Raw genomic sequence first — 21228 nt, 5'->3', positions numbered from 1 at the left:
CCCAGCGGGGCTCTTGCCTCTGCTTAGGGGCAGGTATCCCAGACCACCAGGAATGCCTGACATCTTACCGGGGGAACGTTGCTTTGGAGTCGTTGGTCCGGGAATCAGAGGTCTTCCCCAAGAGTCCCTCAGTGCCGGCTGGAATTGCTGCGATCCGCAGCTCCACCGACGCTCAATAGCGGAGTCTCACCTGGGTCACCAGAAAATGATCCCGTAAAGGCGGTCACGGTGAAAAACCCTCTCAGACCTGATGTGAAGTTTCAGAAGGCGGGCATTCTTTATGACAGCGCTGGGAGCACGGGGGAGTGCTCACCAAGTTACTCGAGGGTACACATTACACACAGCAGAGTACTTGCACGCTCACAGTGCATCACACATGTACACTCCACCAAGTTGTCTCCTCTTGTGGCCAGAACTTCCCCACTCAGAACTTGCCTGCACACGTCTTTCTCCCAGGATGGACCAGGCACAGACAACCACTGGGGGAGTGTGCTCAGCTTTTATTGACCTCAGAAAGTGTCCAGGGTGGAGAGGAGTCTGGCAGCACAACGTCCTCGTGGCAGCTGAAGGTGTTGGGCGCCGTCCATGCACCCATGCCTCGCGTGCCTCCCTGTGCCACACCCTCTGGGTACCGCACGGGATCAGGGCCAGCTGCCATCTCTGGGGACCCCTCTGCCAGCACGGCGCTGCTGCTCTCGCTGTGGCCTGATGCAAGTACAGCAGAAAGCCTTGCGCAGAGCCCTGAGCGCCCTGCGGAAGAGGGAGGGCCGTCGCTGTCGAGCTGGGGCATGCGGGAGGGCAGCCATGCCTGTGGAAGGAAGAGATGTGTAGGCAGGGGGCTGGGCAGGTACCGGGCAAGATCCTGCCTGCTCCCCGCCACCGAGAGCTTTCCCCAGGGAGTGGTGGCCAGGGAACGGCCAGCCCCCATGCACGCAGTCCTGCTTTGGCCTGGGTGCACATTGCTGGGACACCTGGGCTAAGCCTTCCCTTGCCGGGCCAGCGCTACACGCAAGGATGTACCTGGCTCATCCTCGGGCTCATCCCTGGGCTCGGAGCAGGGCCACGTGTTATCTGGCTGCCTCTCCTGAAAACCACCACGGGGCTCCTGGCAGAACTCCAGGAATGACGGGTTGACCCAGATGCTGTAGATGATGATTCCCGCTCGGCACAGCTCTATATCATCACGTTCCCAGTTTTCCTCCTCAGACAAGAACCTTGGCGCACCCTATAAAAACATTAAGGGCAAAAGGAGACCTAAGCATCTGTAACTGGGTGCCGGGGGAAACACAGGCGCTTAGGGATATGGATTAGTGGTAGAATATGCAGTGCTATGTGTCAGGTTGGTTAGGATTATGGTCTCTGCAGCCAGAGGAGGGCTGTGCGTCACCTCTGTGCTGGGAGGCCACTTACACGGGGAGAAGAAGAGCACAGGCAGGGGATGGAGGGGATGTCAGTGGGATGACATGGACAGCACCAGCCATCTCCCAGCTGCACACATCCTGGACACTATACGTGCCTACAGTACCTCGTGATGGTCGCTGCCAGCAATGCACCCTGGGCTCACCTGGTGCCAAGACTCTGCAGACAAGGTAGAATCCATGTAATCTCTTTTGTTGTCCCCTGCTGGCTCAAGGTGGGGTAGGGCAGCATCATCTGGGGCGGGGGGTTGAGGCAATGAAGGAGCCACTTCATCCTTGTGTGCTGCTGGAGACTCAGTGGCTGTGCTGGGCTCTCTCTGAGGCTCCCCAGACAAGGGAGGCTCACTGTCCTGAGGTGCTGCAGGTGGTGCTGCTGCCATTACCACACCCACACTTTGTGCCGGGTCCCCATGTTCTGCCAGCTGCTGACTGAGCTCCTGTATCGCAGGCAATGCCTCGTGCAGGACCTCTCTCATTTTGCAGTCGTCTGTGTCCTGCAGAGCCATGTTGTAGGCTATGGGGCTGTGTGGGGCAGCAGCCTGGCTCTCTGCCACAGCTGTGGGCTGCTCACTGAGGAGAGGAGAAGCTGGTGTCTTCCTCGCCTCTTTTCCTACGGTAGCTAGAGATGCGCAGTACCACTCTTCCACAGGAGCTCCGGTCAGGGCAGCAGCTGCTGGCTTATCATCCATGTGTTCCTCTGGGACAGGGGACACTCCCTGCAGGTTTCTGGCTTTGTCTCCTGATGTCCCTCTGCCTACACTGCTCAGCCAGCAGGGCCCATCCTGGAGACCAGCGTGGGTGTCCTGGTAGAACTCCAGGAATGAGGGGTTGGCCCAGATGCTGTAGATGAGGGTTTCCTCTTCTTGGCACAGCTCTTTATCATATTTGTCTTCCCAATCGTCCTGCTCAGACAAGACACCTGACACATCCTGTAAAAACATTAAGGGCAAAAGGAGATCTAAGCATCCGTTATTGGGTACTGGGGGAAACACAGGCACTTAGGGACATGATTTAGTGGCAGAATATGCAGTGCCATGTGTTGGGTTGGTTAGGTTTATGGTCCACAGCCAGAGGAGGGCTGTGCGTCACCTCTGTGCTGGGAGGCCACTTACACGGGGAGACGAAGAGCACAGGCAGGGGATGGAGGGGCTGTCAGCGGGATGACACGGACAGTACAAGCCATCTGCCTGTCACACATGCCCTGGACACTGTGCCTGACTGCAGTACCTCGTGATGCAGCCTGCTGTTGGGCTGGGGGGGGGCGTTTGCCTCCTCATGCGTGGGCATCTTCGGCGGCGCCTGCCGACGACCGGCCATGGTCACCCAGGGGAGATGCTGCCTCCTGAGGGAGTGGCTCTCCTGGGAGTGGGCACCCCAGGGCTCTGGCTCCTTAAATACCCGCGGGGTCACCGTGGGGACCCGCATCACAATGACCTCTGGGCACGCTGCGCCGCCTGCATCACAAAGCCCTGGCGATGCTGTGGAGCCTGGCGGGGACTGGCTGTGCCCGGCTGTGCCCGGCGTGGGGCAGCCCCTGCTTGCCCCTCACAGAGGCCCCAGCAGGCCCGAGCCCGCACCTCCCACATCCCCCCGGTGCCAGCAGCCTCTGCAGAGCTCAGTCCTGTGTGCGTGCAGCAGCTCTGGCTGCCACCGCCCGGGGCCTTGTCCCCACGCGTGGCTCCCACACAGGGCGCCCAGGCCTGGGGACGCTCCGGTGCCCGCCTACAGCAACGCAGGGGAGGCCCGCAGGCCCGTGCCCAGAGGCCACTGGCCACGCCGAGCTGCTCCCGGCAGTCGCCATGGGCCGCGGGGTGACCAGCCCTCTCCCCAGCCGGCTCTGGGAGGTCCCTCCCAGGCTGCTCTTCTTCAGTGCCTTTCCTCCAGAGGTGGAGCGTGCACGGGCTCACACCCACAGCCAGGACGAGGGAGCAGGGCTGCCTCCCTGGGGCTGACGCTCTGTGCTCCCCTTCCAGCTGGAACGAAAAGAAAAGCCGCCTTTGCTCCCAGTTACAACACAGAGAAACACCCGTGTCTCGTGCACGTGCCTGCACCTTTTCTGACAGAAAATGGCTTTGGGGTACTATGGAAACTCCTGGGGAGTTAAAAGAACCCATTAAAATAAATGCTGCTCAGCCGATGTTGGAGACCTTGGTATTAGACACCCAGACCTGTTCTCCTCCACGCAGCTGTCACTCCTGCACCAGGAACTGCTTGCTAGTGGGTGAATCTGACGGCAGCAGCTCCCAGGCAGAGCTGGGAGCAGCCCCTGGGGACACCTTTAGGCTTTACAGCAGTGTTTGCTGCCCCAGCACGGGTCCCCTGCCCCCTGCAGGGACCAGGCAGGAGGCTGGAGGGAAGAGTCCCACCAACAGCTTTGGCCTCCAGGCTGGAGAACCCTGTCCCAGGCTCAGGCACCGCTGCCTCCGGGCTCCCCTACCCCATCCTGGGGCAATGAGGCAACTCTCTTCCTTCTACAGAACAACACTCAAAGCTTAAGGGGAGGAGGAAATGCCTACTTCCTCCCTCATGCAGGTTTCCCCCAGGCCTAGAGGTTGCTGCTGTCTTCTGCTCGGCTGGGAGAGGGGTTGGAGCCTTTCTCCACCTCTCCTCGACCGCCTCTCTCCTGGGCTGGGCTGGAGGGTGGGGAGTCCAAGTGCCTCCAGTGCCGAGGGCCTGCCAAGGAGCAGACGCTCTCAGCAAAGCAGACGGCAACCACCCGTGCTGTTTCCCAGAGGACCTCTTGAAAGCAGCCTGCAGCAGGACCTGGCAGCCGGGAGACCCAGCACTGCGTGCCTCTTATCACGGCCGATTTTGCCGCTTGCATCCTGCTGCCACTCTCTCCCTCACCAGCATGAGCAGGCAAACCCCTGCCCTGCAGCTGGGTGTCTGTCCTGCTCCCCCGCTCTGGAGACCTGCCGCCCTGGGTGCCCCGAAGGAGAGGGTGGCTGCTGCTCTCAGCGGTGTCAATCGCTGCCCGTACCTGGGGTTGCTGTCGGTCCTTCCCCGCAGACCAGGCTCCCCACGCCGCCCACTCTGCCTTTGCTTGCTCGAGCTGCTCTTGCCACCTGGGCCTCACTTGCTCCCACTCTGCAGGCAGCTGCCAGACCTCCTGGAGGGGACGGCAAGGCAGCAGAAGGCAGGATTAGTCTCAGCGCCTGGAACGGGTGTCCTTCGGGTCTGACCCGTGTTGCCGCCCCTTGCCTCAGCTGGTCGGTTGGCAGGGCTTTGCCCCTAACACATCGGGGGCTCTGGGGTCATTCTAGGCTCCTGGCAAACACAGCTGCGACCAAAGCCCTGCACTGTGAACAGCCGAGAAAGGACTTGGGCATCTCCCATAGCCCCTGGGCCAGGAGAAAGTGTTTTGTGACAACCCAGGGGGCAAGGAAGATCTGAAGGAGGTGACAGACAGCCGACAAGGAGCGCACGTCCAGGGGTCCTTTCAGGCTGGCTCTCTGCACAAAGAGGCTTCTGCCGAGTCCCCAGCAGCACGGCAGCTACAGCAAGGCACGCACCTGCAGCGCTTTCTGGCAGTCGTCTGAGGATGGGAGTGTAGAGGTGGGTTTGGCTGGAGAAGCCGGCTCCTGCCTGCCTGCCTCCTTCATCCTGGGGGAGCTGCCTGGACACGGGGGGAGCGCACTGCAAAGAGGCACCAGGAGCAGTCGGCATGAGCACGGGGCACTTTGCTCTCCCACCTTCGCCTGGCACCAAAGCTCCCCAGGCTGGCAGAAGCAGCACGCGAGGTGGGGCCATTTCTGCTGGCAGCGGAGAGCCTTTCCTGAGCCCCCTCAGATGGACGGGGGAGGTCTGCACCTCAGCTCTTGCGTGAGGGAACCACAGGGACGTGGGGTGCACTCAGCATCCGCCACCTTCCCCAGGGAGGGGCCCACAACAGGGGAAACAAGCACATAAGAGCCATGCGGCACGTGTCAGGGACCTTGCCGCGTCCCTGCAGCCGGAGTGTCCGGAGGGGAGGTCTCTCCTCCACGGGTGCAGGATCCCTTTCATCCCTTCCCACCAGGGTCTCACCTCTCAGAAGTCTTCTTGCCCAAGTCTTTCTGTCTTGTGCCTGGCCCCTGACTTGGCAGTGCAGCAAGGGAAAGCTTCCTCCGTCTCTGCAGCAGCTTGCCACGATGCGCCTCTGCACCTGGCAAAGGAGGAAACTCAGCAGAGCAGCCCCCTGGGGAGTGCCTTTTGACGGAGCTGTGGTCACCCAGCGCGGGGCAGGGCCTCAGCTGGGCAGCGGAGACCTGTTCCCACACCTTGTCTGAGCCTGGACTTTGCTGCAGCCTTCTTGGCCCAGGCGGACAAAGCCTTGGCCACTGCTCTGCTGACCACCGTAAAGCGAAACCTGGGCAGGAAACGATGACACGGGCTTGAAGGGTGACCCCTACCCTCTGCAGCTTCCCAGCACTAATCCTCACGACTCTCGTGTGAGGCACGGCACACCTTCTTCTCGTGGCCATGCAGCCATGCATGGGTTTTATTAGCAATCTTCCCCCAACACCAGACAGGTGGAACATCGTCACTGGCAGAGCGGGCTGAATTTCCATGTAAAATTAGAAACGGAATGCCAGAGAAAAGGTCGTTCATGGAAACGGCTCTTGGGGAGTGGTTATTTTGGGAGGAGCTCAAGCTGTCCGCCTAACTTTGGAGGGAATTCTCTCCAGAGAAATTCTGAAATCCCAGCTTCTCTGTGCCCTTTCTGAAGGGCAGAGAGCATGCACCCCAGTCCCAAACAGGGCGCGGGAAAGTGGATGGTGTCCGTTGCCTTCTCACCAGGGATAACCTCTGTGGGGAACACAAGCTCCCGCAGAGTTAACTCACCAATGTCCAGCTGGGAGACAGGTCTTCAAACCGCGTACACCTCTTCCTCACCTTGGAATCGCTCTTGGAACGTAGCAAAGGTCCCGAGTCCTGTGACCAGGACCCCCTGCCCAGGAAAACGGCACAAAGGCTGACCACAGGGAAGAGCGAAACTCTATCACGTGCCAAAAGCTTTCTCAGACTAGATCTGGGCACGCTTTCGCTCCTTGTTGACCACGAAGCAAGAGCAGGAGAGCTGCTGAGGGACTCCCTGAGAGAGGCCCACTGTGAATCCTCCGCGGGAGGAGCAGCAGCGCTCCACCTTTCTCGGCCTTGGCCGTCGGGCTGGGTGAGGGTGAGCTTTTCAGCGGCTGCAGGTCTCGGTCGCAGAGTGCAGCGAGGGTGAGGGCAGGCAGAGATCAGGCAGGAGAGGCTGTGCTCACTGAGGACATCCCCAGGGAAACAGGAACTCTGCAGGGACACACTGGGGACACCAGCACACAGGCAGGGACAATATTATGATGTTAGGGACTTCCGGGGGGACACCAGGACTCCCAAAGGGATGTCACTGGGACATTAAAGACACCCACCGGGACACACTGGGACACAAGAACACACGGGGAGACAGCACGGCGATATATAGAATGGCCTGGTAATATCCGGACCCCTCCAGGGACACCACTGTGACATTTAGGAATTTCCCAGGGACGCCCCCTGGGACATCAGGGACCACCCCCTCACCTTCCCCGGGGACACCAGGACCCCTACCAGGGACAGCACTGGGACATTAAGGACCCCCCTTTAACACAAGCCCTACCCCAGGGACAATGTAGGGGCATTAAGGACTCCTCCCGGGACACCAGGACCCCCACAGGACCAGAAGTGCACAAGGGACATACTGGGGACACAAGGACATTCCTGGGGACATCACTGGGACATCAGGGACACCACGACTGCCCCAGTGACACCACAAGGACATTAAGGACCCCCACAGGGATACCTTGCCACACAAGGACATACTGGGAGACACCACTGGGACATCATTAGAATAGCTTTTAGGACATCAGGACCCCTCCAGGGACACCACTGTAAAATTATGAATTTCCCAGGAACCCCATCCTGGGACATAACGGACTACCCACTCCCCTCCATGGGGACACCAGGACCGCGCCCAGGGACACCCCAGAATGTCCCAGGGACACACTGGGACACCAGGACCGCCCCCCACCCCCACCCACGACCCCCCGCAGGGACACCATTAGGACATCAGGGACTCCCCCGAGGACACCGCTAGAACGTTAAGGACCCCCAGAAGGACACATTAGGTCACATGCACCCACTGACAGACACCACTGGGACATCTAGAATGGCCTGGGGACATCAGGACCCCTCCAGGGACACCACTGTGACATTAATGACCCCCACCAGGGACACATTGTGATACACAAGGACCCATTGAGACACACCACTGGGACATCTAGAATGGCCTGGGGATGCCAGGACCACCTCAGTGACAACACTGGAACATTTAGGACCCCCCTGGAAACACACGGCCTGCATCCAGGGAAACTGTAGGGGCATTAGGAACTCCCCCTGGGACACCAGGACCCCCCCAAGACACACTGGGACACCCGAATGCCTATAGGGACACCTGAGAACACTAGGACATCCCTGGAGACATCCGTGGGACACCAGGGACACTACCGGGGACATTAGGACCTTCCCAGGGACACCCTAGTGACATTAGGGACAGCTTGGAAGCAGAAGGACCCCCCACAGAGCACTCCTGGGACATCAGGATCCCCCCAAGGGGACCCTCCAGCAGGTCACTCTCATGCAGTTGTCACGCAGAAGCTCCCCCTCGATGGAAGTCCTTAGCAGCAGGGCAGCCCTCAGATCTGCACTGTCAATGAAACGGAGCCCAAAAAACAGACCCCTCCCCATCCCAAAATGGGAGGACCCCCTCCCCACATGACACTTGTTAGTTTAACATTATGCTAGGGGCCAACCAATGCCCTCCTTTATCTTCTAGTGCCGTGACGACCACGGGTGGTACATGGACGGTCACCTCCTGCCCCATGGGGAACTTAGGGGCCTCCTGCATCAGTAGCACAGGTGCTGCTCCTGCTTTAAGGCATCCAGGCCATCCTGAGCTCACCTCATCCAGCTCTTTGCAGGAGCAAGCTACAGCCCGCCCCTGAGGCCCTAAACAATGTGCCAGAACTACGAAGGCAATGCCTTTCCTCTCACACTTAAAAAGTGCAAAGGTCTTTGTCACGTCAGGTAATCCCCACGTGGGGGCCTCCACCAGAGCTCACTTCAGACGCTTGAAAGTGGCTTTACCCTCCTCTGTCCCGCCAATAGACCCATGGCAGGAGGTTTTCAGTAGCTCGTGCTGAGCTTTCACACATAAAACACAATTGCCTACCCAAAGTCGACACCATCCCACCATGCCGAGAAATCTTCATAGTTCCTCGAGAGTTTGAGGTTCCACGAGGCAGCAAATAGCCTCCTTCTGTTGGGATCCCAACTGTCTCTGGCCTTCCAGCACTTCAAACCCCAAACGTGGAAGTGACTCCTCGATAATTCCATATCCACTAATTCTCAAGACATTTAGAAGGCTTATCGTCAGGGAAAGACACAGCTCCCAAGTCCCTGCCGCAACCAGAATATCATCCTACGATCGCAGAACTCTTCCCTGATCATTTTCTGTTCTCCAAATGTCAAACTGCTTTGCCAACTGATTCCCAAAGATTGTTGGGGTATTTTGAAAGCCTTGTGGTATAACCGCCCAAGTGTATTGCCTTTTCCTTCCTCTTTCTGGGTTTGTGCATTCAAAAGCAAAAGGCTTCTGACTGTCAGTGCCCAGGGGAACACAGAAAAAGGCATCCTTCACATCAAAACCTGTACACCATCCCTGTTCCCCTGTAAGGGTGGTTTAGTATCCGTATGGATGTGCTACTACAGGATAAATACCTTGAGGTATGTGATTTATTGCTCTTAAATCCTGCACCAAACAGCAATCTTAACCCTTGGCCTTTTTCACTGGCAACACAGGGGTGTTGGATTTCGATACACACCCCACCAGCAGGCTGTACTTCAAGAATTTCTGAATTATCGCTACCGACCCATTCCTAGCTTCCAGCTTCGGGCGACACTGTTTCATTCTCAGCGGGGATGATCCAGGCTTTAAGTCAGTCCTTACAGGTTTTGACCTGTGGGATTTTCCAGGAACCTCTCCGGCTCGTACAATAGGAATCACAGCATCTCTGACCTCCGGGCGTATCTTTCTCCTTTCAAGGCAGCATAGCCTGTAATAACAAAGCTGCTGCCTCGACACAAAAAGTTTCTGGAATTCAGATTTCTATTTCCTCGTTTTAAAATCAGATTTCTGCTTCCAATTTTTTGGAGTAGATCTCTCCCTAAACAACGCTTCTGGAGAATTTGGCTAGTATAAAAACTGATGAGGAACCCACTGTTTTCCCAGCTTCATTGTTAAAGGTTTCAAAAATGGCCAAGTTTCATGGGTCTCTGTCGTACCAGCAATGCTTATATTCTTATTGCTTAGTTCCCCTCTAAAGTCTTCTGAACAGAGGAAGTAGCCCCAGGATCTACCCAAAGCTCAACTTCTTCACTTCCCAGCTCCACTTTAACCAGAGGTTTCTCTGGGGAGAGACTCCTCTGCGGCGAATGAAGAGACGGGACGCGGCTTGATGCAAGCAAATGTCGATTTAGTGTACACAATCACGAGTTTATATATGTTTTCAGAAGCTGCGTGCTTTAAACAGATTGGTTCTTTAAGCTAAGAATTACATACTAGGCAATCCCTGATTGGTGGTTAACTACAAAGGACACTTTCATCAATTAACAGCAAGGTGTTACCTTTCCTTGGCGCCATCCTTGGCGCCATCCGTCTCCCACTCCCCTGTGCTCTGCAAACATGCCTCATCATGTTAATTGTTGTCTAGACAAGCTCGAGCACATTCCCCTCAGCTAACCGATTGCCGCGCATGGTCCTAGTTTGCAGACCGCTCCTGCACTCCTCCGCTCCCCCTCATTCCTCGCTTACTGGGAGCAAGGGGGCAGAGGGACTCCAATCCTTAAGCAGATGGTCTTCTTCCGAACGCCCATCCCTTTTGCACTGTGCACACTGATTATCACCCAACCGAGGGCTGGGCCGCAGTCCCCCTCTGGGGGCTCTGCCCCGTCCTCAGGACCTTCCCCTCACCCTACCATTTTACTCTGATACCGCCAACAAGCGACAATTTACTCTTTCCTTTTGACTCTCTCGATGTCAATATGCAATCCAAGCAACACCCAACAGCTTTCCCCTATCTCGAGCAATCACTTCCTTGTAGCTTTTGTAATTTTCTTCCAATACCATCGCAGGATTGGCCCACCAATAGAGGGGCTGATTGATCTCATCCCTCTTAAGATTCAGGGTCAGCACTTGTAGAGTTGCGGGCTACCTCCTTCATTCTGTTCTGCAGATCTGTGGGGGACTCTTGGCTATCGTGCCTAGCCTCGTACCGTTCAGACATGGTTATTGCCTTAGCCACAGCATTTTGAATGCCAAATAGAATCCCTTTCTGACACCGAGTCCAAAGCTGCCTGGGTCCGTTAACATGCAGGTCCCAGTTTGGACCAACAGAGGGGAAATGATGCTCCACAGTTCCTGTTTTAACCTCAGCTTCCACATGTATTCTAGCCGCTTGACAAATCATCTCCTTCTCACTACTATCAAATAAAACCTGCAGTACTGCCGCTATATCCTTACACTCTGGATCATCCTGTGTTTTAACCACCATTATTTCAAAAACACCAGCCGCCTTCTCAGGGTCGTCTCGGTAATTTCCTGCGGTTGCTTTGCAATTCTTCAACTCCGTTACTGAAAATGGGACCCTCACCATAATGGGTCCTTCCTTTCCCACAGCCTGGCACAGGGGAGTCTGTATCACTTCCCCTGGTCTGGCCCGCTCCCACCCTGCGGCTGGGCTAAAACCTTCTCCCTCTTCACAGCCACTTTCCCTGCCACCAGCCTCGTCAGCTCGCCTGCCACCACTTTCTCTTACCCTGTTCACATCACTAATATCAGCATCAGAACTCTCTCCCCGTCTCTGCTGGGCTTCAACCATTAACTCTAAACCATCGCCTCTAAACCTCCTTCTTTCTTGTAGTCGTTACAATTTTAAACACCTCTGTCTGATACTACAAGCAGAGCAGACCCTTTTCAACAACCTCTTCTTATCCTTTCCCAAAGCCAAGAGAAAAGGATCTCAGGAAGGTAAATTTATACCACACTGGTTTTGCCATTCAGAACGGGTCTTTACAGTGGAAAAAGATCAGCGTATCAAACTCTGTCCCTTTTCCTTTCTTGCCTTCAAAACAACATCAGCGGTAACATCGTACAATAATGCAAACTGCCATTTTCCCCCGTCGCCCAGTTTATACAGAGACCACCCCTGAGTACACTATTGCACTAGGGTGCTTTTAGTTACATTTCCCTCAGAACTACCCCTTGATTCTTCCCAGTGTCCCAAAACACATCCCAGGGGAGACTGCTGTAAAATACCACGGCCGTGTACACTGACCAGGGCCCGTTTCCTTTTAGTGTCCTGAACATTTTATCATACACATGTATAGAAGTATTTTCAGATGTTCCGAGCGCACTCTACTAGACACACACACACACACACAACATTAATATACTTGAGTATGCCAGGCAGAAATTTTACCAGACACATTGTTTCCAGGAGAGCCCTCAATAACCCAACCCAGCGGGGCTCTTGCCTCTGCTTAGGGGCAGGTATCCCAGACCACCAGGAATGCCTGACATCTTACCGGGGGAACGTTGCTTTGGAGTCGTTGGTCCGGGAATCAGAGGTCTTCCCCAAGAGTCCCTCAGTGCCGGCTGGAATTGCTGCGATCCGCAGCTCCACCAACGCTCAACAGCGGAGTCTCACCTGGGTCACCAGAAAATGATCCCGTAAAGGCGGTCACGGTGAAAAACCCTCTCAGACTTGATGTGAAGTTTCAGAAGGCGGGCATTCTTTATGACAGCGCTGGGAGCACGGGGGAGTGCTCACCAAGTTACTCGAGGGTACACATTACACACAGCAGAGTACTTGCACGCTCACAGTGCATCACACATGCACACTCCACCAAGTTGTCTCCTCTTGCGGCCAGAACTTCCCCACTCAGAACTTGCCTGCACACGTCTTTCTCCCAGGATGGACCAGGCACAGACAACCACTGGGGGAGTGTGCTCAGCTTTTATTGACCTCAGAAAGTGTCCAGGGTGGAGAGGAGTCTGGCAGCACAATGTCCTCGTGGCAGCTGAAGGTGTTGGGCGCCGTCCATGCACCCATGCCTCGCGTGCCTCCCTGTGCCACACCCTCTGGGTACCGCACGGGATCAGGGCCAGCTGCCATCTCTGGGGACCCCTCTGCCAGCACGGCGCTGCTGCTCTCGCTGTGGCCTGATGCAAGTACAGCAGAAAGCCTTGCGCAGAGCCCTGAGCGCCCTGCGGAAGAGGGAGGGCCGTCGCTGTCGAGCTGGGGCATGCGGGAGGGCAGCCATGCCTGTGGAAGGAAGAGATGTGTAGGCAGGGGGCTGGGCAGGTACCGGGCAAGATCCTGCCTGCTCCCCGCCACCGAGAGCTTTCCCCAGGGAGTGGTGGCCAGGGAACGGCCAGCCCCCATGCACGCAGTCCTGCTTTGGCCTGGGTGCACATTGCTGGGACACCTGGGCTAAGCCTTCCCTTGCCGGGCCAGCGCTACACGCAAGGATGTACCTGGCTCATCCTCGGGCTCATCCCTGGGCTCGGAGCAGGGCCACGTGTTATCTGGCTGCCTCTCCTGAAAACCACCACGGGGCTCCTGGCAGAACTCCAGGAATGACGGGTTGACCCAGATGCTGTAGATGATGATTCCCGCTCGGCACAGCTCTATATCATCACGTTCCCAGTTTTCCTCCTCAGACAAGAACCTTGGCGCACCCTATAAAAACATTAAGGGCAAAAGGAGACCTAAGCATCTGTAACTGGGTGCCGGGGGAAACACAGGCGCTTAGGGATATGGATTAGTGGTAGAATATGCAGTGCTATGTGTCAGGTTGGTTAGGATTATGGTCTCTGCAGCCAGAGGAGGGCTGTGCGTCACCTCTGTGCTGGGAGGCCACTTACACGGGGAGAAGAAGAGCACAGGCAGGGGATGGAGGGGATGTCAGTGGGATGACATGGACAGCACCAGCCATCTCCCAGCTGCACACATCCTGGACACTATACGTGCCTACAGTACCTCGTGATGGTCGCTGCCAGCAATGCACCCTGGGCTCACCTGGTGCCAAGACTCTGCAGACAAGGTAGAATCCATGTAATCTCTTTTGTTGTCCCCTGCTGGCTCAAGGTGGGGTAGGGCAGCATCATCTGGGGCGGGGGGTTGAGGCAATGAAGGAGCCACTTCATCCTTGTGTGCTGCTGGAGACTCAGTGGCTGTGCTGGGCTCTCTCTGAGGCTCCCCAGACAAGGGAGGCTCACTGTCCTGAGGTGCTGCAGGTGGTGCTGCTGCCATTACCACACCCACACTTTGTGCCGGGTCTCCATGTTCTGCCAGCTGCTGACTGAGCTCCTGTATCGCAGGCAATGCCTCGTGCAGGACCTCTCTCATTTTGCAGTCGTCTGTGTCCTGCAGAGCCATGTTGTAGGCTATGGGGCTGTGTGGGGCAGCAGCCTGGCTCTCTGCCACAGCTGTGGGCTGCTCACTGAGGAGAGGAGAAGCTGGTGTCTTCCTCGCCTCTTTTCCTACGGTAGCTAGAGATGCGCAGTACCACTCTTCCACAGGAGCTCCGGTCAGGGCAGCAGCTGCTGGCTTATCATCCATGTGTTCCTCTGGGACAGGGGACACTCCCTGCAGGTTTCTGGCTTTGTCTCCTGATGTCCCTCTGCCTACACTGCTCAGCCAGCAGGGCCCATCCTGGAGACCAGCGTGGGTGTCCTGGTAGAACTCCAGGAATGAGGGGTTGGCCCAGATGCTGTAGATGAGGGTTTCCTCTTCTTGGCACAGCTCTTTATCATATTTGTCTTCCCAATCGTCCTGCTCAGACAAGACACCTGACACATCCTGTAAAAACATTAAGGGCAAAAGGAGATCTAAGCATCCGTTATTGGGTACTGGGGGAAACACAGGCACTTAGGGACATGATTTAGTGGCAGAATATGCAGTGCCATGTGTCGGGTTGGTTAGGTTTATGGTCCACAGCCAGAGGAGGGCTGTGCGTCACCTCTGTGCTGGGAGGCCACTTACACGGGGAGACGAAGAGCACAGGCAGGGGATGGAGGGGCTGTCAGCGGGATGACACGGACAGTACAAGCCATCTGCCTGTCACACATGCCCTGGACACTGTGCCTGACTGCAGTACCTCGTGATGCAGCCTGCTGTTGGGCTGGGGGGGGGCGTTTGCCTCCTCATGCGTGGGCATCTTCGGCGGCGCCTGCCGACGACCGGCCATGGTCACCCAGGGGAGATGCTGCCTCCTGAGGGAGTGGCTCTCCTGGGAGTGGGCACCCCAGGGCTCTGGCTCCTTAAATACCCGCGGGGTCACCGTGGGGACCCGCATCACAATGACCTCTGGGCACGCTGCGCCGCCTGCATCACAAAGCCCTGGCTGTGGATGCTGTGGAGCCTGGCGGGGACTGGCTGTGCCCGGCTGTGCCCGGCGTGGGGCAGCCCCTGCTTGCCCCTCACAGAGGCCCCAGCAGGCCCGAGCCCGCACCTCCCACATCCCCCCGGTGCCAGCAGCCTCTGCAGAGCTCAGTCCTGTGTGCGTGCAGCAGCTCTGGCTGCCACCGCCCGGGGCCTTGTCCCCACGCGTGGCTCCCACACAGGGCGCCCAGGCCTGGGGACGCTCCGGTGCCCGCCTACAGCAACGCAGGGGAGGCCCGCAGGCCCGTGCCCAGAGGCCACTGGCCACGCCGAGCTGCTCCCGGCAGTCGCCATGGGCCGCGGGGTGACCAGCCCTCTCCCCAGCCGGCTCTGGGAGGTCCCTCCCAGGCTGCTCTTCTTCAGTGCCTTTCCTCCAGAGGTGGAGCGTGCACGGGCTCACACCCACAGCCAGGACGAGGGAGCAGGGCTGCCTCCCTGGGGCTGACGCTCTGTGCTCCCCTTCCAGCTGGAACGAAAAGAAAAGCCGCCTTTGCTCCCAGTTACAACACAGAGAAACACCCGTGTCTCGTGCACGTGCCTGCACCTTTTCTGACAGAAAATGGCTTTGGGGTACTATGGAAACTCCTGGGGAGTTAAAAGAACCCATTAAAATAAATGCTGCTCAGCCGATGTTGGAGACCTTGGTATTAGACACCCAGACCTGTTCTCCTCCACGCAGCTGTCACTCCTGCACCAGGAACTGCTTGCTAGTGGGTGAATCTGACGGCAGCAGCTCCCAGGCAGAGCTGGGAGCAGCCCCTGGGGACACCTTTAGGCTTTACAGCAGTGTTTGCTGCCCCAGCACGGGTCCCCTGCCCCCTGCAGGGACCAGGCAGGAGGCTGGAGGGAAGAGTCCCACCAACAGCTTTGGCCTCCAGGCTGGAGAACCCTGTCCCAGGCTCAGGCACCGCTGCCTCCGGGCTCCCCTACCCCATCCTGGGGCAATGAGGCAACTCTCTTCCTTCTACAGAACAACACTCAAAGCTTAAGGGGAGGAGGAAAAGCCTACTTCCTCCCTCATGCAGGTTTCCCCCAGGCCTAGAGGTTGCTGCTGTCTTCTGCTCGGCTGGGAGAGGGGTTGGAGCCTTTCTCCACCTCTCCTCGACCGCCTCTCTCCTGGGCTGGGCTGGAGGGTGGGGAGTCCAAGTGCCTCCAGTGCCGAGGGCCTGCCAAGGAGCAGACGCTCTCAGCAAAGCAGACGGCACCCACAGGTGCTGTTTCCCAGAGGACCTCTTGAAAGCAGCCTGCAGCAGGACCTGGCAGCCGGGAGACCCAGCACTGCGTGCCTCTTATCACGGCCGATTTTGCCGCTTGCATCCTGCTGCCACTCTCTCCCTCACCAGCATGAGCAGGCAAACCCCTGCCCTGCAGCTGGGTGTCTGTCCTGCTCCCCCGCTCTGGAGACCTGCCGCCCTGGGTGCCCCGAAGGAGAGGGTGGCTGCTGCTCTCAGCGGTGTCAATCGCTGCCCGTACCTGGGGTTGCTGTCGGTCCTTCCCCGCAGACCAGGCTCCCCACGCCGCCCACTCTGCCTTTGCTGGCTCGAGCTGCTCTTGCCACCTGGGCCTCACTTGCTCCCACTCTGCAGGCAGCTGCCAGACCTCCTGGAGGGGACGGCAAGGCAGCAGAAGGCAGGATTAGTCTCAGCGCCTGGAACGGGTGTCCTTCGGGTCTGACCCGTGTTGCCGCCCCTTGCCTCAGCTGGTCGGTTGGCAGGGCTTTGCCCCTAACACATCGGGGGCTCTGGGGTCATTCTAGGCTCCTGGCAAACACAGCTGCGACCAAAGCCCTGCACTGTGAACAGCCGAGAAAGGACTTGGGCATCTCCCATAGCCCCTGGGCCAGGAGAAAGTGTTTTGTGACAACCCAGGGGGCAAGGAAGATCTGAAGGAGGTGACAGACAGCCGACAAGGAGCGCACGTCCAGGGGTCCTTTCAGGCTGGCTCTCTGCACAAAGAGGCTTCTGCCGAGTCCCCAGCAGCACGGCAGCTACAGCAAGGCACGCACCTGCAGCGCTTTCTGGCAGTCGTCTGAGGATGGGAGTGTAGAGGTGGGTTTGGCTGGAGAAGCCGGCTCCTGCCTGCCTGCCTCCTTCATCCTGGGGGAGCTGCCTGGACGTGGGGGGAGCGCACTGCAAAGAGGCACCAGGAGCAGTCGGCATGAGCACGGGGCAGTTTGCTCTCCCACCTTCGCCTGGCACCAAAGCTCCCCAGGCTGGCAGAAGCAGCACGCGAGGTGGGGCCATTTCTGCTGGCAGCGGGGAGCCTTTCCTGAGCCCCCTCAGATGGACGGGGGAGGTCTGCACCTCAGCTCTTGCGTGAGGGAACCACAGGGACGTGGGGTGCACTCAGCATCCGCCACCTTCCCCAGGGAGGGGCCCACAACAGGGGAAACAAGCACATAAGAGCCATGCGGCACGTGTCAGGGACCTTGCCGCGTCCCTGCAGCCGGAGTGTCCGGAGGGGAGGTCTCTCCTCCACGGGTGCAGGATCCCTTTCATCCCTTCCCACCAGGGTCTCACCTCTCAGAAGTCTTCTTGCCCAAGTCTTTCTGTCTTGTGCCTGGCCCCTGACTTGGCAGTGCAGCAAGGGAAAGCTTCCTCCGTCTCTGCAGCAGCTTGCCATGCGCCTCTGCACCTGGCAAAGGAGGAAACTCAGCAGAGCAGCCCCCTGGGGAGTGCCTTTTGACGGAGCTGTGGTCACCCAGCGCGGGGCAGGGCCTCAGCTGGGCAGCGGAGACCTGTTCCCACACCTTGTCTGAGCCTGGACTTTGCTGCAGCCTTCTTGGCCCAGGCGGACAAAGCCTTGGCCACTGCTCTGCTGACCACCGTAAAGCGAAACCTGGGCAGGAAACGATGACACGGGCTTGAAGGGTGACCCCTACCCTCTGCAGCTTCCCAGCACTAATCCTCACGACTCTCGTGTGAGGCACGGCACACCTTCTTCTCGTGGCCATGCAGCCATGCATGGGTTTTATTAGCAATCTTCCCCCAACACCAGACAGGTGGAACATCGTCACTGGCAGAGCGGGCTGAATTTCCATGTAAAATTAGAAACGGAATGCCAGAGAAAAGGTCGTTCATGGAAACGGCTCTTGGGGAGTGGTTATTTTGGGAGGAGCTCAAGCTGTCCGCCTAACTTTGGAGGGAATTCTCTCCAGAGAAATTCTGAAATCCTCATTTCTCTGCGCCCTTTCTGAAGGGCAGAGAGCATGCACCCCAGTCCCAAACAGGGCGCGGGAAAGTGGATGGTGTCCGTTGCCTTCTCACCAGGGATAACCTCTGTGGGGAACACAAGCTCCCGCAGAGTTAACTCACCAATGTCCAGCTGGGAGACAGGTCTTCAAACCGCGTACACCTCTTCCCCACCTTGGAATTGCTCTTGGAACGTAGCAAAGGTCCCGAGTCCTGTGACCAGGACCCCCTGCCCAGGAAAACGACGCAAAGGCTGACCACAGGGAAGAGCAAAACTCTATCACGTGCCAAAAGCTTTCTCAGACTAGATCTGGGCACGCTTTCGCCCCTGGTTGACCACGAAGCAAGAGCAGGAGAGCTGCTGAGGGACTCCCTGAGAGAGGCCCACTGTGAATCCTCCCTGGGAGGAGCAGCAGCGCTCCACCTTTCTCGGCCTTGGCCGTCGGGCTGGGTGAGGGTGAGCTTTTCAGCGGCTGCAGGTCTCGGTCGCAGAGTGCAGCGAGGGTGAGGGCAGGCAGAGATCAGGCAGGAGAGGCTGTGCTCACTGAGGACATCCCCAGGGAAACAGGAACTCTGCAGGGACACACTGGGGACACCAGCACACAGGCAGGGACAATATTATGATGTTAGGGACTTCCGGGGGGACACCAGGACTCCCAAAGGGATGTCACTGGGACATTAAAGACACCCACCGGGACACACTGGGACACAAGAACACACGGGGAGACAGCACGGCGATATATAGAATGGCCTGGTAATATCCGGACCCCTCCAGGGACACCACTGTGACATTTAGGAATTTCCCAGGGACGCCCCCTGGGACATCAGGGACCACCCCCTCACCTTCCCCGGGGACACCAGGACCCCTACCAGGGACAGCACTGGGACATTAAGGACCCCCCTTTAACACAAGCCCTACCCCAGGGACAATGTAGGGGCATTAAGGACTCCTCCCGGGACACCAGGACCCCCACAGGACCAGAAGTGCACAAGGGACATACTGGGGACACAAGGACATTCCTGGGGACATCACTGGGACATCAGGGACACCACGACTGCCCCAGTGACACCACTAGGACATTAAGAACCCCCACAGGGATACCTTGCCACACAAGGACATACTGGGAGACACCACTGGGACATCATTAGAATAGCTTTTAGGACATCAGGACCCCTCCAGGGACACCACTGTAAAATTATGAATTTCCCAGGAACCCCATCCTGGGACATAACGGACTACCCACTCCCCTCCATGGGGACACCAGGACCGCGCCCAGGGACACCCCAGAATGTCCCAGGGACACACTGGGACACCAGGACCGCCCCCCACCCCCACCCACGACCCCCCGCAGGGACACCATTAGGACATCAGGGACTCCCCCGAGGACACCGCTAGAACGTTAAGGACCCCCAGAAGGACACATTAGGTCACATGCACCCACTGACAGACACCACTGGGACATCTAGAATGGCCTGGGGACATCAGGACCCCTCCAGGGACACCACTGTGACATTAATGACCCCCACCAGGGACACATTGTGATACACAAGGACCCATTGAGACACACCACTGGGACATCTAGAATGGCCTGGGGATGCCAGGACCACCTCAGTGACAACACTGGAACATTTAGGACCCCCCTGGAAACACACGGCCTGCATCCAGGGAAACTGTAGGGGCATTAGGAACTCCCCCTGGGACACCAGGACCCCCCCAAGACACACTGGGACACCCGAATGCCTATAGGGACACCTGAGAACACTAGGACATCCCTGGAGACATCCGTGGGACACCAGGGACACTACCGGGGACATTAGGACCTTCCCAGGGACACCCTAGTGACATTAGGGACAGCTTGGAAGCAGAAGGACCCCCCACAGAGCACTCCTGGGACATCAGGATCCCCCCAAGGGGACCCTCCAGCAGGTCACTCTCATGCAGTTGTCACGCAGAAGCTCCCCCTCGATGGAAGTCCTTAGCAGCAGGGCAGCCCTCAGATCTGCACTGTCAATGAAACGGAGCCCAAAAAACAGACCCCTCCCCATCCCAAAATGGGAGGACCCCCTCCCCACATGACACTTGTTAGTTTAACATTATGCTAGGGGCCAACCAATGCCCTCCTTTATCTTCTAGTGCCGTGACGACCACGGGTGGTACATGGACGGTCACCTCCTGCCCCATGGGGAACTTAGGGGCCTCCTGCATCAGTAGCACAGGTGCTGCTCCTGCTTTAAGGCATCCAGGCCATCCTGAGCTCACCTCATCCAGCTCTTTGCAGGAGCAAGCTACAGCCCGCCCCTGAGGCCCTAAACAATGTGCCAGAACTACGAAGGCAATGCCTTTCCTCTCACACTTAAAAAGTGCAAAGGTCTTTGTCACGTCAGGTAATCCCCACGTGGGGGCCTCCACCAGAGCTCACTTCAGACGCTTGAAAGTGGCTTTACCCTCCTCTGTCCCGCCAATAGACCCATGGCAGGAGGTTTTCAGTAGCTCGTGCTGAGCTTTCACACATAAAACACAATTGCCTACCCAAAGTCGACACCATCCCACCATGCCGAGAAATCTTCATAGTTCCTCGAGAGTTTGAGGTTCCACGAGGCAGCAAATAGCCTCCTTCTGTTGGGATCCCAACTGTCTCTGGCCTTCCAGCACTTCAAACCCCAAACGTGGAAGTGACTCCTCGATAATTCCATATCCACTAATTCTCAAGACATTTAGAAGGCTTATCGTCAGGGAAAGACACAGCTCCCAAGTCCCTGCCGCAACCAGAATATCATCCTACGATCGCAGAACTCTTCCCTGATCATTTTCTGTTCTCCAAATGTCAAACTGCTTTGCCAACTGATTCCCAAAGATTGTTGGGGTATTTTGAAAGCCTTGTGGTATAACCGCCCAAGTGTATTGCCTTTTCCTTCCTCTTTCTGGGTTTGTGCATTCAAAAGCAAAAGGCTTCTGACTGTCAGTGCCCAGGGGAACACAGAAAAAGGCATCCTTCACATCAAAACCTGTACACCATCCCTGTTCCCCTGTAAGGGTGGTTTAGTATCCGTATGGATGTGCTACTACAGGATAAATACCTTGAGGTATGTGATTTATTGCTCTTAAATCCTGCA

The 21228-nt window shown here is 57.4% G+C and overlaps 1 protein-coding gene across 1 annotated transcript; it reads right to left on the bottom strand.

The window, feature by feature from the left end:
* Positions 1-1357: 1357 nt before the first annotated feature.
* Positions 1358-20296, bottom strand: LOC129783604 (uncharacterized). The gene is made up of 9 exons (XM_055793539.1): positions 20226-20296; positions 18238-18343; positions 16397-16513; positions 13796-14341; positions 13015-13219; positions 12063-12165; positions 6243-6348; positions 4399-4515; positions 1358-2347 (listed from the first exon to the last, which is right to left on the bottom strand). Exons 1-9 carry the CDS (start codon positions 20294-20296, stop codon positions 1517-1519), a joined length of 2202 nt encoding a protein of 733 aa, XP_055649514.1. The 3' UTR covers positions 1358-1516.
* Positions 20297-21228: the final 932 nt, after the last annotated feature.

The sequence above is a fragment of the Falco peregrinus genome, unplaced genomic scaffold (assembly GCF_023634155.1).
Source record: "Falco peregrinus isolate bFalPer1 unplaced genomic scaffold, bFalPer1.pri scaffold_58, whole genome shotgun sequence".
NCBI lineage: Eukaryota > Metazoa > Chordata > Aves > Falconiformes > Falconidae > Falco > Falco peregrinus.
Note: the sequence above shows the minus strand (reverse complement) of the source record. Positions and strands in the feature narration are given on the sequence as shown.

Bases quoted from the DNA above. Each gene is read 5' to 3' on its own strand.
- LOC129783604 (XM_055793539.1), bottom strand. From the start codon at position 20,296: ATGGGGCAGGAGGTGACCGTCCATGTACCACCCGTGGTCGTCACGGCA. The intron at 12,166-13,014 runs GTACATCCTTGC...TCCGCTGTTGAG, and splicing joins TGAGCCCGAGGATGAGCCAG to CGTTGGTGGAGCTGCGGATC. The intron at 4,516-6,242 runs GTGAGTTAACTC...GAGGTCTGGCAG, and splicing joins TGTCTCCCAGCTGGACATTG to CTGCCTGCAGAGTGGGAGCA.